The sequence below is a fragment of the Pituophis catenifer genome, unplaced genomic scaffold, assembly GCF_029215685.1.
Source record: "Pituophis catenifer annectens isolate HBS135680 unplaced genomic scaffold, rPitCat1.0.hap2 SCAF_14, whole genome shotgun sequence".
Lineage (NCBI taxonomy): Eukaryota > Metazoa > Chordata > Lepidosauria > Squamata > Colubridae > Pituophis > Pituophis catenifer.
This window is the reverse complement of record NW_027256894.1, coordinates 2,314,447-2,329,983: the sequence shown is the minus strand read 5'-3', so window position 1 is coordinate 2,329,983 and position 15,537 is coordinate 2,314,447. Positions and strand designations below refer to the sequence as shown.

At 48.5% G+C, this 15,537-nt stretch overlaps 1 protein-coding gene across 2 annotated transcripts in view; it reads left to right on the top strand.

Annotated features, from left to right (window-relative positions):
- Window positions 1-1,197: 1,197 nt before the first annotated feature.
- Window positions 1,198-15,537, top strand: part of CORO2B (coronin 2B) — a 92,747-nt gene continuing 78,407 nt past the window's right edge. For both annotated transcript variants that reach the window (XM_070953386.1, XM_070953387.1), the window contains exon 1: window positions 1,198-1,278. In XM_070953386.1, coding sequence (XP_070809487.1) covers window positions 1,264-1,278 — 15 coding nt within the window. In that variant the 5' untranslated portion in view covers window positions 1,198-1,263. The remainder of the gene's footprint in view (window positions 1,279-15,537) is intronic.

Genomic DNA, 15,537 nt, shown 5'->3' with positions numbered 1-15,537 from the left:
CCCTTTTGTGACCTTCTGACAAGCAAAGTCAATGGGGAAGCCAGATTCACTTAACAACCGTGTTACTCATTTAACAACTGCAATGATTTGTTTAACAACTATGGTGAGAAAAATGGTGCAAAACTCACTTAACAAATGCCTCACTTAGTAACATAAATGTTGGGCTCAGTTGTGGTTGTAAATAGAGGATTAATCTGTACATGGAACGTCACATGCTGGAATTTTTTGCAGACGATTCTGCCAATCCAATTTTCCTTCTACCTTGCAGAGCTGGAGCCCCCTCGCCCTCGCCCACCCCTCCCCAGCCCTTCCTCGGGGAATGGCCGCCTCCCCAGCCTCAGTGGCTCTTGGGGCTTTCCAAGGCAAGGGGCTCCTTCTTGGCCGCCATCAAATTGAGGCTTCCGCCCCGCTTAAGCTCCGCACACCGGCCCGGCTCCTCGCCGGAAGGGCTGGGCGGGGTGAGGCGGTTCAGCCAGGCGGCCATGGGGGAGAAGGACCCCGGCTGCTCTGGCCCAAAGGCCGGGCAGGCTCTCCGTCTGGGAGCCCGATCCAGGGCGGCTCCTCGGGCCTTGGCACCTGCCTGGCGGCGCCGGCCGTCTCTCCGCCGGCCCTGAAAAGCCGCAGTTGGACACGGCCCGTCCGCCGCTCCCTGAAGCCAGCGCTGGACCCCGGAGCCCCCCTCCCTCGGCCTTACCCGGATTCCGCCCCCTGCTACGCCGAGCCCCGCGGAGAGCGCGGCGGCCGGTACCTCCGCTCGGGAAGGAGGGAGCTTCTCCCGGCCAGAGGATGCCGCCGCCGCCGCCGCTTGGCAGCCCGACAGCTCTGGGCACGGAGGCGGCGGCGGCGGCGGGGGCGGCGGCACCACGTGCGGCCCTGGAGGCTGCCCGCCCGGACTCTCGCATTCCGCGCCGCCGGCCGGCGCAGAGACCTACCCAAGGCGGCGGCAGGAGGCGGCGCTGGCGGCTGCGGAGCGCTGGGCGCGGAGGGCGCCGCCTTCCCCGCCCCGTTGGGCAGCCGAGGGCCGGCGACGCTCCCCGCGGGGGCTCAGCGGCAGCGCCAGTCCCGCGCGCGGCTCCTGGGGCGCAGGAAGGAGGGCGCGACCGGGACGGGGCGGGGGGAGCCTGGGCTCGCTCAGCCGCTGACGCCGATTCCTCCGCAGGGAAGCGCCGGCCGCCGCTGCCCGGCCATTCCTTCTCGGCGAGCTCGGAGCCCGGAGGAAGGAGCCCGGCTTCCCCCGCCCGCTTCGCCGAGAGAACTTTCTGCATGACGGTCTCCAAGGTAAGAGCCGCGGGAGCCGCAGGGCTTGGCGGGCAGGAGCGGCCGGCTCCCCCAGGTCCCGCCTCGGGTTGGTGGCCGGTGCTTTGTCACGGATGCTCCGCTTGGCGAGGCGGCGGCTGAGGAGCTTCCGCAACGCCCGCCGAGCCGCCCATCCCCTCCGCGCCGGCTGAGAGAGAAGCCCCGTTGCCCTTTCAGGACCCCCATGCGGGAGCTCTGCGGCAGTCTTAACCCTTGGAGAGGTGGGCAGGCCGGGCCCGGGCGCTCCTGCTCTGGCCCGGAGCAGGTACCTGTCCGCTGCCTGCCGAACCTGTCGCGGTTCCGCCGGTCTCTGCAACGCCCCTGGCAGATCAGGCGAGCCCCGGGCCTCTCCCGCATGTCGCTATGGCCGCAGCCCTCCCTCCCGCGGGCGCCTGCCCCGCTTTGAGCCGGCACCTCCGGCAGCCCCGGCCCTCCACAGGTGGTGGAGGCGGAGGAACGGAGCTTTGCCGGGGGGGAGGGGGGAGTCCGGCCGGCAGGGTAGAGGCTCCCCCAGGCCGGACCCTCCAAGCTTCTGCCCGGGAGCCCAGCAGCTGTTGTGGCCGCCTGCACCTCAAGCCCCCCCCCCCATTGGCTTGGGAAGCGCCTTTTGCTCTCCTGATAGCAGGGTGGAAGGAAGGGGACCCACTCCCGAAGCTGGAAGGAGCCGGGAGGCCTTTGAAGGAGACCCCAGGAGAGGCGCTGGGAACCCCGCATGCAGAGAAAGGCCCCGTTTTTCTTGAATTTGGGAGCAGGCCCCATTTCTTCGCGGGTATGGGTTACTTCTCTTCTCCCTGGGGCTACTTTTTGCTGTGACAGAAAAGTGTTTAGCCTGGTCCTTGTTCTTGCCGGAGACACAGCCTCCTTCCCCACTTGCGCACTCTTTGGCAGGGACTTTTGCTCTGATGCTGTCCCTAACCTCTCAGAGGAGCCGCCACTGGCAGAACTCTGCCTCCCCTTCAGGTGTGATTTATGCTGGTCCTACTGAGCGGAGGCTAGAAAGAAATAGCTTTGCATCATCTTCATTGTGGGGCTGCAGAGTATTTCTGTATTTGATGACAGTCAGGATCACTCCTGCAATGTGGTGTCAAGCAACATTTGAAGCCATTAATCCCCCCCCCCCAGTTATAGTATATATTAGCATGTATTTTAATTTATAAATCAATGTTTGCTGATAGGAGTTTAAAATAATAATAATAATAATAATAATAATAATAATAATAATACTTATATCATGTGACAGTACCTTTAACACCCCCAAACAATATCTGGCTATTCCAGGTCCTAGGGAAGGACTCAGTGGGTGGATAAAAATGCCAAATCCAGTCTAAACATATGGCTGATTGCTCGACCAACAATAATAACAATTTATTAAACTTGTATGTTGTCTGGCTATCAATGACACTGGGGGGTCTCACAGCAATCCCTGAGTCTTCGGAGAAAGGCGGCATATAAATTGAACTTATAAATAAATAAATAATCAAACAAACAAATTACAATCAAATCAATAAAAGATAAAAGATGGGAAGGTCAGTGAAAGAAGGCTCTTGCTCTCCATCACCATGTTTGTTTGCTTCAGCCTGTGGAAACCTGAAAATCCACTAATGTGAAATCAGATTTGCGTATTTGAATGAATATATATGTATCCCCCCCACCAAGACCTATCCCATCCTTAAACGTGAGGATACTCAATAAAGGGGGCTTCAGATCAATATCTGATTAGAATCAATTGACTGCTAGGCTTAGTCAAGGGAATGCCTGCCAACCTGCTGGACCCTGGAAATAAACCTGCAGGTGCAGAGAAAGTCTGCGGCTCTGAGACTGAGGGACTCAGGCTTTGCTTCCTTTCCGCAGGTGAGGCTGGGGGCGGCCATTGCATAAACACAGAGGAGCTGAGCTTTCTTTAGTCTAATCCCCAGCAAAGGTTGTTGGGATTCCTGAGTTTAAGGCCTCCAGATGTTGCCGCTGCACAGGCCAGGTTAAGGCTGGGATCCTGTGGCCTGAGACTGTTGCTTGCACCCAGGGGAGGAAGGTGATTGGCCCCTGTGCTCTACAGGCCAGCAGAGTTGAGAGTGGATGGAGTAGATGGACCTTGCAGGACTTCTCCTGCTTCCTTCCTGGGGTGAGGAGAGGGGAGAGGCTGTTTGCTTCTCGCCCAGGTTTCCCTCTGCCTCTGTCCTGGTGGTGCCCTTGGTAGCTCTGCAGCTTCTTGGATGGAAAAGGATTGAATCTCTTCTAAAAGGCAATTGAGCACTAATCTGGTTTATGTGATCTTTTGGAGAATGCTGCAGGAGGTTAATGAAAATTATTCACTTCCTGTGTTAAATTTGATTATTGTGACCGGCCTATGAGTGTGTCCGTTTCCTGGGAAGTCATTCTGAGGATAATGGATAAAAAGTGAATACTCCTTTATGTTAAACTGGACTCCTGGTGACTTCATGAAAATGGCCAGGTGGTTCCTTGGCAGTGATATGGAAGGGTCTTGCCATTGACGTCTTTGGGGAAATTTTTCGTCAACTTTCAGGCTACAGCCCTACAATCTCTTGCTGGGCACCCTCTGACACTAAGCCAGTGGGTGTGGCTTCCAGGTAAGAGTGTTTCCTGGATCTGCAAAGGCATGTGATGCACGAGACGCATCTCTACAATATATATATATATATATATATATATATATATATATATATATATATATATATATATATATAGTAATATAAATCTCTGGATCAAGATATCCATGAAATTCTGAGCATTTGGGAAAGAAACTAAGTAGAACTTGTAGTAATGTCGGGGGAGGGAGCAGGGCAGGACAGGAAATGCTGTTTGTCGTGCTTAAGCTGTAATGCGGTTTGCACAGTTTTGGCTTGCCTGTTATGTAAATCTTGTCATGGTGGCTTACACATGGTCACCTACAGTGTAGTGTATTCCACAATCTTAGCCAGTTGTAGTTGTTTTTGACAGTTCTTCTCTTTAACTGAGAGGGACTATGACAGGAGTCCTCAAACTACGGGCCACAGGCCGCATACGGCCCGCCAAAGCCATTAATTCAGTTTGCCAAGGACCCCAAGGCTGCCCCATCCACATCACCACGGCCACCTGCCGGCCCCCACCCTTCGGACGAGCGCAGGATTTACCTTCGCGAGCCCCGCGGGCTGGAACTGGAAGGTAAGGCCAACATTTTTGGCCTGCAGAGTGTTTTGGAGGCAGGGGAGGTGAAAAAAGGGATGCGCTTCCAGTAGCACTTTGCAAGCCAAAAAACGGGGCACATGGAGGCCTCCCGGGGCATCACCACACCCCGTTTTTCACCTCCCCCACCTTCAGAAGATAGACAGAGAGAAAGAGAGAGAGAGACTTGTTGATTGTAAGCTCCTTGGGGCTGAGAAGAATTGCTGCAAAACCGAATTTCCTGAAGTGGACCTCTAGACTCCTAAACAACTGAAAAAAATGATCTAGTAAAAAGAAAAGTCACCCAAAAGAGCAACATGCAAACAAAAGCAAATAAAACACCCCCAGGAGCAAAAAAAAATTAAAGTTTAGTTTGTGTGCATTGTTCAATAGACTGCTAAAGTAGCCACGCCCACTTAGTCACATGACCACCTAGCTACGCCCACCCAGCCGGTCCGGCCCTCCAACAGCCTAAGGGACCGTGAATTGGCCCCCTATTTAAAAAGTTTGAGGACCCCTGGACTATGGGGCTGCATGGGTTAGGGTTAAGCTAATGTTAAGGTTTCTGCCACATGAAACAAGAATTTGAAATGTGACCCATATCTGCCTGGCCATGAATCCGTAGTTGCCGAAAGTAACCTAGCAAGTATACTAACCTGAAGATCTTTCTATTGATAAAGCTTATTAGAATATAAGTATATTTATTTAAAAGTTTTATATGGCTGCTCATGTGACTTATAACAACTGTAAAACCAATAAATAACAATTATAAAAACAATAAAGTTAAAAATGGAGCAGTTTGATGCTTTAGCCAGTTCCAGCCTGTTGACAAAAGAATCAGGCCAGAAATCAGGGGTCCCTGAGTTCCAGTCCCATCCTAGGCAGGAAAGCCATCTGGGTGAGTTTGGGACAGTCACTCTCTCTCAGCACAGTCCACCTCACAGGGGTGTTGTTGTGGGGAAAATAGGAGGAAGAAGAAGGTGTGTTGAATATGTTCGCCCCACTGAGTTATTTATAAAAATAATAAAGGTGAGATACAAATAAATAAATAAATAAAATGAAGAGTCTTGCCAGTCATTCTCTCTCAGTTCTTGGAAGGAAGCAATGCAAACCATTTCTGAAAAACCTTGCCAAAAAGGCTGCAGGGATTGGTCCAGGCGGTTGCCAGGATTCAAAAAGTAACTTGAAGTCACACAAAAGTTAAAGATGGTTAAAATTAAAAATGGTTAGCAAGGGGACGTAGCAGCTGTTTTATCTATTGGGTTGAGGTGTAGAGCCCACACTGGGGAGTCAATCAGAATGCAGGGATGTGACCACGAAGGAGACTGATTGAGCAAATCTTGTCCTATTTTTCAAGTATGTTGGATGGAGAAAAATGGCATCTCTCATTCTGGATCCATGGATTTTAGACACATCCATGCGTGTGCGGGAACATTTCCACTCGTCAGGAACTGTGTAGAAAAAGCCCCAAGGTCAGCAGACTAAACCAGAGGTCCAAAGTCGTTGTTCCTAGGCACGATGTGTTTCTCCTCCACATTCTCAAAACCTGGAAACGCTTCCTACCCAAGGTTTCAGCACTAAAGGTGAAGGTGCACGGATGCTCTTTCAAGTTAATAGAAAGCAAATATCTGGTGTTGAATTCCATGACAGGTGAATTTCAGTTGATCTGCAGTGAACTTTTCACAGTTATCTGTGAACCTGTCATCTCTGGCTGGGAGGGAGAACGGCTCTCTTGTTCCTCTCAACTTCTCTTCGAAGCTTCTTTTCTGCTGTGGGAATGCAAAGGACCCAGCAGGCACCCCCGTTCGGTACCTCTGAGGAACTTTCCGTGCTGCGTCTGCTGTTCCCAAAGAGAAGCATTTGGTGGCACAAGGAGCTTTGGTTGGAAAAGAGCTCCGGTTGGCATGGCAACCCAAGAATGGAGGGGGAGGCTGAAGGCAGCTTGCAGGCAGGGGGACTGCAGGCTACTAATTACCAAACACGTTTTGGGATGCCAAACTGCATCCCAAACTGTGGCTTCCATTGTCCCATAATGGTCTAATGGCCAATTAGCCCTTTGTTATTTCATTAACGCAGCATTAAGACTGAAGATGGGAGACTAAAATTGGTTATTTGTGGTTCAGTGTGTTGTGGAAATCCAGCTCCTTGATATTTTGCATGAATCAGGTCATTATGTTAATCCATATTAAATTGGGCATAGCATGTCTTGTGCGTAAAAGCACCGTATTTTATTAAGCTGATGACAGTGTATTATATTTCATTTCTTGCAAAATGAAAGCTTTGCCTAGGCCAACCCCTATTCAATATTGCTTTCCTTTTAAGGGATCATTTTGGCCTTTTGAGGCTGTTGTGAGGGGTATCAGCAACAGATTTCCATACAGCAGGTTCAGCTATTGACCAGATTGGAGCTATAATGTACATACATAGTCAGAGACGTACTGTAGCCTGAGAGTTAAACTTCTGAGAGCAGAGTAACTTCCTTATAAATTTGAAGTGGAAGGTAAAGGAGATATGAGCTCCAAATCAACAAACTACTTTTCTAAACCTCTAGTTTTCTGTCCCAATAGCCATTTCAGGATGGCTCAATTACAGGAATTCATTAGATCTAGTCCCGTGATGGCGAACCTATGGCTCGGGTGCCACAGGTGGCTCACGGAGCCATATCAGTGGGCACGTGAGCATTTCCATAGCTCACCTCCAGCATGCATGCGTGTGCCGGCCAGCTGACTGGGTCTTCTGGTCTCACCGGAAGTTGGGAAATGGGCTGTTTCCGGCCTCCAGAGGGCCGTTTTTGCCCTCCCAGACTCCTAGAAAGCCTCTGGAGCCTGGGGAGGGTGAAAAATGGGCCTACCGGGCCCACCATGCCATCACGTGTTAAGAGCAGGGGGGAGCATGGAGGGGCACACGCGCATGCGCAGGTGAATTATGGGTGTGGGCACGCATGTGGGCAACCTCCCCCCGCGCTCCCCCGGCTTTTGGCACGCGATGGCAAAAAGGTTAGCCATCACAGATCTAGTCTAATGAAAAGTAGGACTATGGGAGACATGATAGCAGTCTTCCAGTATTTGAGGGGCTGCCACAAAGAAGAGGGAGTCAAGCTATTCTCCAAAGCACCTGAGGGCAGGACAAGAAGCAACAGATGGAAACTCATCAAGGAGAGAAGCAACCTAGAACTAGGGAGAAATTTCCTAACGGTTAGAGCAATCACCCAGTGGAATAGCTTGCCTCTAGAAGTTGTGAGCGCTCCATCAATGGAGGTGCTCAAAAAGAGACTGAACAACCATTTATCTGAAATGGTATAGGGTCTCCTGCTTGAGCAGGGGATGGACTAGTTGACCTCCAAGGTACCTTCCAATTCTATTATTCTACGTTCAAATAAATAAGGCCCACATAAATGAAGTCCATAGGAAAGGAGCATAGTAAAAGAAGGGGGGCTGCAGGTGGGCATATGCTACAGGTTGTGGCTGGCCAGGGTGTGGGGTGCCAGAGAGAGTGAGATCCCTGGGATCATGTATTCCATAATGGGGCTCCTCAGGAGAAAAAGCAGAGCCTTCCCTTATAACCTTCCCTGCCACCTTCCCCATTGACTTTACTTGTGGGAAGCTGGCAGGGGAAAGGATGCAGCAACTATCATAAATTGGGCCCGTTGCCAAGCACCAAGATCCTAATCACCTGACTGCAGGGCTGCTGCGATGGCCAGAACTTTGAGGATTTTAAGTACCACTTATTTAGTTCTGTCGTAACTTTGAAAGTTCCCTGAACAAGTGGCATTAACAAAAGGACCACCCAAGGTGGTAATAACAGTCCCTTACAAGTCTGAATGTGCCTCTCATTTTATCTTTGATGAACGAGAGAGAGGCTTATCTGCATTTTTTTTCTCAAACTAATTTCTCAGCATTGTCTTGATAGCAGCTCTTTCTCCTGTACTTCAAAGCCATTCCCTCTGCCCTCTACATCAGGGGGCCTCAACTCCCGGGCCGCAGCCCAGTACTGGCCTGTTTGGAACTGGGCTGCACAAGTGGCAGGCACGTGCATTTACACGCACGGCTCCACTGTGCACTTGTACAGGCGCATGAAGCTTCATTAGTGTGAACGGCGGGTGCTATGGACCTGCAAGCATGCGCACCAGCTGCTCACTTGGGACCATCTCCTCTCCTTCTCCCTCCAATGCAAAGGTTGAGAACCACGGATCTACCTAATGGAGCCACATTCAGAATAGTCATAGAAAAATGGGAATTTAGAAATAGCCTCTTTTGCTTCTCACCTAAACGGCCACAAGAGTAGATGGGGTGGGTGTTCCTGCTGACTGCTGTCTGCCATTCAACATATAGAAAAGTTGCAAAAGCATATGTTTTTTAATGTTTAATGTTTTAATGTTTAATGTTTTTTAATGTTACTAAATTTTAGAAATATATCAAAGGTAATAACTGTAGCCATTTAAAAGCATCCTAAAGCTGAACATCAACCAGGGACAGGAGCACACACAAAATACATACAAAGTTCACCAAACTATCTGAAGATAGTATTACTAATAGATAGCACCGGTAATGCTCTTGGAATTTATAAGCAACAGTTAATTCATCAGGGGTTGCAGCAACGGTCCTGGGCCTTTCTGATTTTTTTTTATTAAATACATTTTAAAAGAATAAAAAACACAATTTTTGAAAGAAAAAATTAAGGAAAGTAAAGAAAAATAATAAGCAAGCAAAAAAGTATAAAATGAGAAAAGGGAAAGAGGAAAAAAAGTAAGTTATAAAGAAGCAGCGTCTGATCTTTTTAATAACAGTTAAAGGTACATTTATATTATATTCTGTCATCTATTACAACATAATTTCTCATTTCCATTGTCTACCCTTTCTAATAATCCAACTCATAAATCACAAATTCATTTTTTTTCTTTTTCCAGCAGAAAGAAAGAAAAGTAAGGGATTCTATAAGGGGTTTTCAAGCCCTAATACATGTATTATTATTATTATTATTATTATTATTATTATTATTATTATTATTATTATTATTATTGCTATTGCTATTACTATTACTATTACTATTACTATTACTATTACTATTATTTTATTTATTTATTTATTTATTTATTTATTTATTTATTTATTTATTTATTTATTAAATTTATATACCGCCCTACTCCCGAAGGACTCAGGGTGGTGAACAGCCAAAAGATAAAATACACATAATACAAACATTAAAAACCATTTAAAATACATTAAATACTTTGGCCCAAAACAAATTTAAAACACCTCAATTTATAAGACAAATTTAAAAATAGCAATTTAAAAGGGAAGTTAGGCCAGACCAGCCTGCTGGAATAGGAATGTTTTGAGGGCACGGCGGAAAGTGCGCAGATCCGGGATCCTCCGTATCTCCAGGGAGCTCATTCTAGATGGCAGGTGACCCCACAGAGAAGGCTCTCCCCCTCGACACTGTTTGACCGACGGCACCCTGAGAAGCCCCTCTCTATGGGAGCGTACTGGCCGGTGAGAGGCTACTGGTGGCAGAAGGCCATGACCATGTAGTTATTGTCCTTTCTGTAATCAAACAGGTTAATTTTGCCACCTCTGCATCTTCACCATGTGAGAATCTCAAGAGTCTTCCCATTTAATAAAGTATAGGTAGTCCTTGACTTATGACCATAATTGAACTGGCAATTTCAGTCATAAGTCATGATGGTTGTAGAGGAGATGACCACATAATTGTGCCCCAGGCGCCAGCTTGGATAACGAGGAACACCTGGCTTCAGGGACATCTGACAGGGACTATGGGGAGTACTGGGGGGGAGGGGCTATGGAAGGTTCTGTTGCAGGTTCAGATGGTTTAGGTGAGGCCAGGAATGTTGGGAGAATCCGGGAGGGAGGGAGGGAGAGGCCAGATGAACAGCCGGCTGCGCAGGCAGTAGTGGCATAGCTGCAGCCAGTTAGCAGGGGTCACCAGCCAGCCTCGTGGGTTGGAGAAGAGGTGCAGATGTAGCCGGCCAGTGGAGAAAAGGAGTTGCCGCCTCTGCCCAATCCAAGGATGCACAGAGTGGAGCGGAGGGAGGTGCAACAGAGCTCAGCGGGGCTACTCACAAGGAGGCAGCCTTGCCCCTCCAATGGGGCACACACGTTGGCACCTATTTACTTTGGCATTTGGAAATGGGGGATTGTCAGAGACAACCATTTGGAATCCGTGCATCCCTGAACTCTCTTGATTTGTTGCTTTGAACCCATTGACACCAAGCAACCTTCATCGGGCCTTTAACCTGCTTGAGTCATGTTGTCATTGTCTTGCCTTGAACCCATCAAAGTCAAGTTGTCTTTGTTGTGCCTTGAACTCATTGAGTCTGTCTTGCTTTCATTGTGCCTTGAACCCATGAGTGCCAAGCTGCCTTCGTTGGGCTTGGAGCCTGCTGGAATCATGTGGCTTTCATTTTACCTTGAACCTGTGGAAACTGTTTGCCTTGGCTGAACCTTGAACCCCGAGCATCGTGGGGCTGTTATCCTGCTGGCACCGTTCCCATGCCTTAGGGCAGAAGAGACACTGGACGGACTTTCCCTCCTTTGTTACATCCAGGTCAGTTGGAGCAGACTTTAGAATAGAATAGAATAGAATAGAATAGAATAGAATAGAATAGAATAGAATAGAACAGAACAGAACAGAACAGAACAGAACAGAACAGAACAGAACAGAACAGAACAGAAATAGAAATAGAAATAGAAATAGAAATAGAAATAGAAATAGAAATAGAAATAGAAATAGAATAGAAATAATAGGAATAGGAATAGAAATAGAAATAGAAATAGAATAGAATTTTTTACTGCTCACACAGAGTTGGGACCTGGGGAATGACTATGGCTGTGTAAAATAAAAATGCTTAGTCCATTCGTGCTGTGGACATTAAAGTGAAGGCAGCAGTTCTTAAGCTAACCTATTCGGTTGTTGTTTGCCGTAAACCAGAAGTAAACATCAGTTACTGGCAAAAAGCGGTAGATCGTGGTCCTGTGACGTTGGGATGCTGCAAATGGATATAAATTTGAGCTTGTTGCCAAATGTCCAAAATGTGGTCACATGACGGGATGGGAGGACTCGGACGTTGGAACTTTGTATCTGGTTTGTTAGTAGCTTTTTTGTGGTCTGTCATAACTTCAGATGGTCACTAAGCAACCGGTCAGAAGTTGAGGGTGACCCATAATAATCTTGTAGCAGTTACCATTTATAAAAATGTTCTTCCATAAACATTTTCTATCTATTAGCCTCTATATATTAGATGGCTTGTGGAGGCTAATAATAATAACGCAATAAGAATTACATTAATTCTTGTACTGCGGTGTGCATTTGAGCCCAGAATTTACTGGGTTTTTTCCAAGTCCGCCAGGGAGGGCATGGTGGCTTTTAGATTGTAGCCTTTTGCTGCAGTAACTGCCCCTCCCTCCTTTGTAATCTATAAAACGACAATCTAATTTTGTGTTCTGAACAGGAAGAAGAGATTTTTGGAACACAGGTACTTTATTTTGATCTTGGAACAAAGAGTGTCTATTTTTAGATTAAAACATTTTGAATTCTAAAACTTCTGCATGTCCCTATAAAGCTCCTGCCTGAGCTGCCTAGCCATATTCTTGGTGGGGGTGGGTGGGCGAGACGTTCAGGCTAAATATAAACACACCACCGAGAAGCCCCATCTGCACCACCACATTAAATCATTCAAGATACCAAAAGCAAAACAGCCCCACCACCACCACCAAAGCCAGGTAGGTAAATGCTTACATGGATCACACACAGTTCATCCAGGGAGGAAAACCCCAGAGCCCCCGAAAATTAAATTCTGGAGAAAAAGCTTTTCATTATAGCTGTTCCCCCAAAGCCCAGGCAAAATTTGACATACTCCTGCCCAAAGAAAGAAGCAAACGAACTGCAGATAAAGAATTCCCAATACAATTTTAGTCTTAATCATTATGGCCTTTCAGCCAGAGAAAACACACATCAAATATAAGTGCAGGATATAATTATAGACATGTACAGCTAAAATCTATACATATAAATAAAAAGCCTAACGTAACATAAAATAATAGGACAATTAATATTGGTGATCACCAAGACTAGTACCGTACGATTCTTCACTCAAGGAAGAAATAACTGCATAGAATTTATTTATTTATTTATTTATTTATTAGATTTTTATACCGCCCCCTCTCCCGAAGGACTCGGGGCGGTGCACAGCCAAAAGTTAAAAACATACAATATAAACTATTAAAATACGTTTAAAACAGAATTAAATCTACAATGGCTCCCCAATTTAAAATGCCTTACCCATACCCCTATAAAAAGACGAATTTAAAATTTAAAAATTTAAAATTCCCACATTTAAAAAAGGGGGAAGATTTAGGCCAGGCCAGCTTGATAAGTCTTAAGCGCGCGGCGGAAGGTGCGCAGAACCGGGATCCTACGTATCTCCGGGGGGAGCTCGTTCCAAATCGTAGGTGCCCCCATAGAGAAGGCTCTCCCCCTAGGGGCCGACAGCCGACATTGTTTGGCCGACGGCACCCGGAGGAGCCCCTCTCTATGGGAGCGTACTGGCCGGTGGGAGGCTATTGGTGGTAGCAGGCGGTCCCGTAAATAACCAGGTCCTAAGCCATGGAGCGCTTTAAAGGTGATAACCAGAACCTTGAAGCGCACTCGGAAGACCACCGGGAGCCAGTGCAGCTCGCGCAGGAGAGGTGTCACATGGGAACTCCATGTCGCTCCCATCACCACCCGCGCGGCCCGCACTCTGCGCCAGTTGGAGCCTCCGAGTGCACCTCAAGGGGAGCCCCATGTAGAGAGCGTTGCAGTAATCCAGACGAGAAGTAACGAGGGCATGAGTGACTGTGTGTAGGGAGTCCCGATCTAGATAGGGACGCAACTGGCGGATCAGGCGAACCTGATGAAAAATCCTCCCGGTCACGGCCGTCACATGCTCTTCTAACGACAGCCGTGAATCCAGGAGGACACCCAAGTTGCGAGCCCTATCCGTGGGGGCCAATGATTCGCCCCCAATAGTCAGCGATGGCATTAGCTGACTATATCGGGACGTCGGAAACCACAGCCACTCGGTCTTGGATGGGTTGAGCCTGAGCCTGTTCCTCCCCATCCAGATCCGTACGGCCTCCAGGCACTGGGACATCACTTCAAGGGCATCGTTGGGGTGATCCGGGGTGGAGATGTACAGCTGGGTGTCGTCAGCGTACTGATGGTACTCCACCCCAAAACCACGGATGATCTCGCCCAGCGGCTTTACATAAATGTTGAACAAAAGGGGCGAGAGGACCGATCCCTGCGGCACCCCGCATATGAGGGGCCTCGGGGTCGACCTCTGCCCCCCTGTCAACACAGACTGCGACCGGTTGGAGAGAAAGGAGGAGAACCACCTTAGTACGGTGCCTCCCACCCCCAACTCTTCCAACCGGTGCAGCATGATACCATGGTCGATGGTATCAAAAGCCGCTGAGAGATCTAACAGGACCAGGACAGAGGAGCAGCCCCTGTCCCGAGCCCTCCAGAGATCATCAACCAACGCGACCAATGCCGTTTCCGTGCTGTATCCAGGCCTGAAACCCGACTGGAACGGATCCAGATACGACGCTTCATCCAGGTACTGGGGAAGCTGTCCCGCAACCACACTCTCAACAACCTTCGCCACAAAACGAAGGTTGGAGACTGGACAATAATTAGCCAATATTGCCGGGTCCAGGGAAGGCTTCTTGAGGAGGGGTCTCACCACCGCCTCCTTAAGGGCGGCGGGGAAGACACCCTCACCCAATGAAGCATTTATAATCCCCTGGAGCCAGCCTCGCGTCACCTCCCGGGAAGCCAGCACTAACCAGGAGGGACACGGGTCCAACAAACATGTGGTCGCGTTCAATCTACCCAGAATCCTGTCCACGTCATCTGGGGTCACAGGATCAAACTCATCCCAGATAACAGTCTCAAGACCTGCCTCCGTCACTCCCGCTGGATCTACCCAGTCGGAGTCCAGATCTTCCCGAATCTGAGTGATTTTGTCATACAGATACTGAACAAAGTCCTCGGCTTCTGTCTGCCCATCAGACAGAAGAAATGGCAAATGCTATCAGTCTTCCAATAATTGAGGGGCTGCCACAAAGAAGAGGGAGTCAAGCTATTCTCCAAAGCACCTGAGGGCAGGACAAGAAGCCATGGGTGGAAACTCATCAAGGAGAGAAGCAACCTAGAACTAAGAACTAAGGAGGGAGTTCATTGTTCTCTCCTGACAGGGAGAACAATTAACTGGTGGAAGGGCTTCCCTCCAGAAGTTGTGGGTGCTCCATCACTGGAGGCTTTCAAGAAGAGACTGGACCGCCATTTGTCAGAAATGGTATAGGGTCTCCTGCTTGGGCAGGGGGTTGGACTAGATGACCTACAAGGTCCCTTCCAACTCTGTTCTTCTAAGTTGCCTGCTCTCTGCCATTTCTTCAGAATGGGGTAGAGGAATGCCCACCGAGATTCCCTGCAAAGGGAGCAACAGAGCAGCTTGTCTCTGGAGATCCTCAGTCCTCCAGGCCATGGTGGTCCCAAAGGGGCTTTTCCAAATGGCAACTGGACTTTCTTGATTTTTCCTTGAAGACGTTTCACTTCCCATCCAAGAAGATTCTTCAGTTTGGGAAGAAAGAAGTCTGCAAGCAAAAAATAAAGTCCATTTGCCTTTTGGAAAAAAAGCCCCTTGGGTACAAGAGAGCAGCATGTGGCTCAGGGACTCCACAGTGCTGACCACGCACGGGACAATGTGCTGGGGTAGAGGGGTGCTTTATAACCTACTCACAGGATGCCAGGTGTATGTGTCCAACCCAGCCAAGAGAAGTGAACTTCAGAGTGGGATGGAGGAAAAGTAGAACGATGGCATGTGCCCGTTTGGAAAAAAAAAAAAAGCTGTACCCTGTAGGGTTAGACACTGTTCTGTTGGCATCCCATTAATTTGCTACTTGTGCTGTGCAAAGGGTAACACTTTAGCATTTTTTGATAATTTATTACAAGCAATTCTTTTAGGCAAAAAGGAGTCCCTGTCCTCAAAGTCCTTCTCCTTTCTGCCTGGGAAACAAA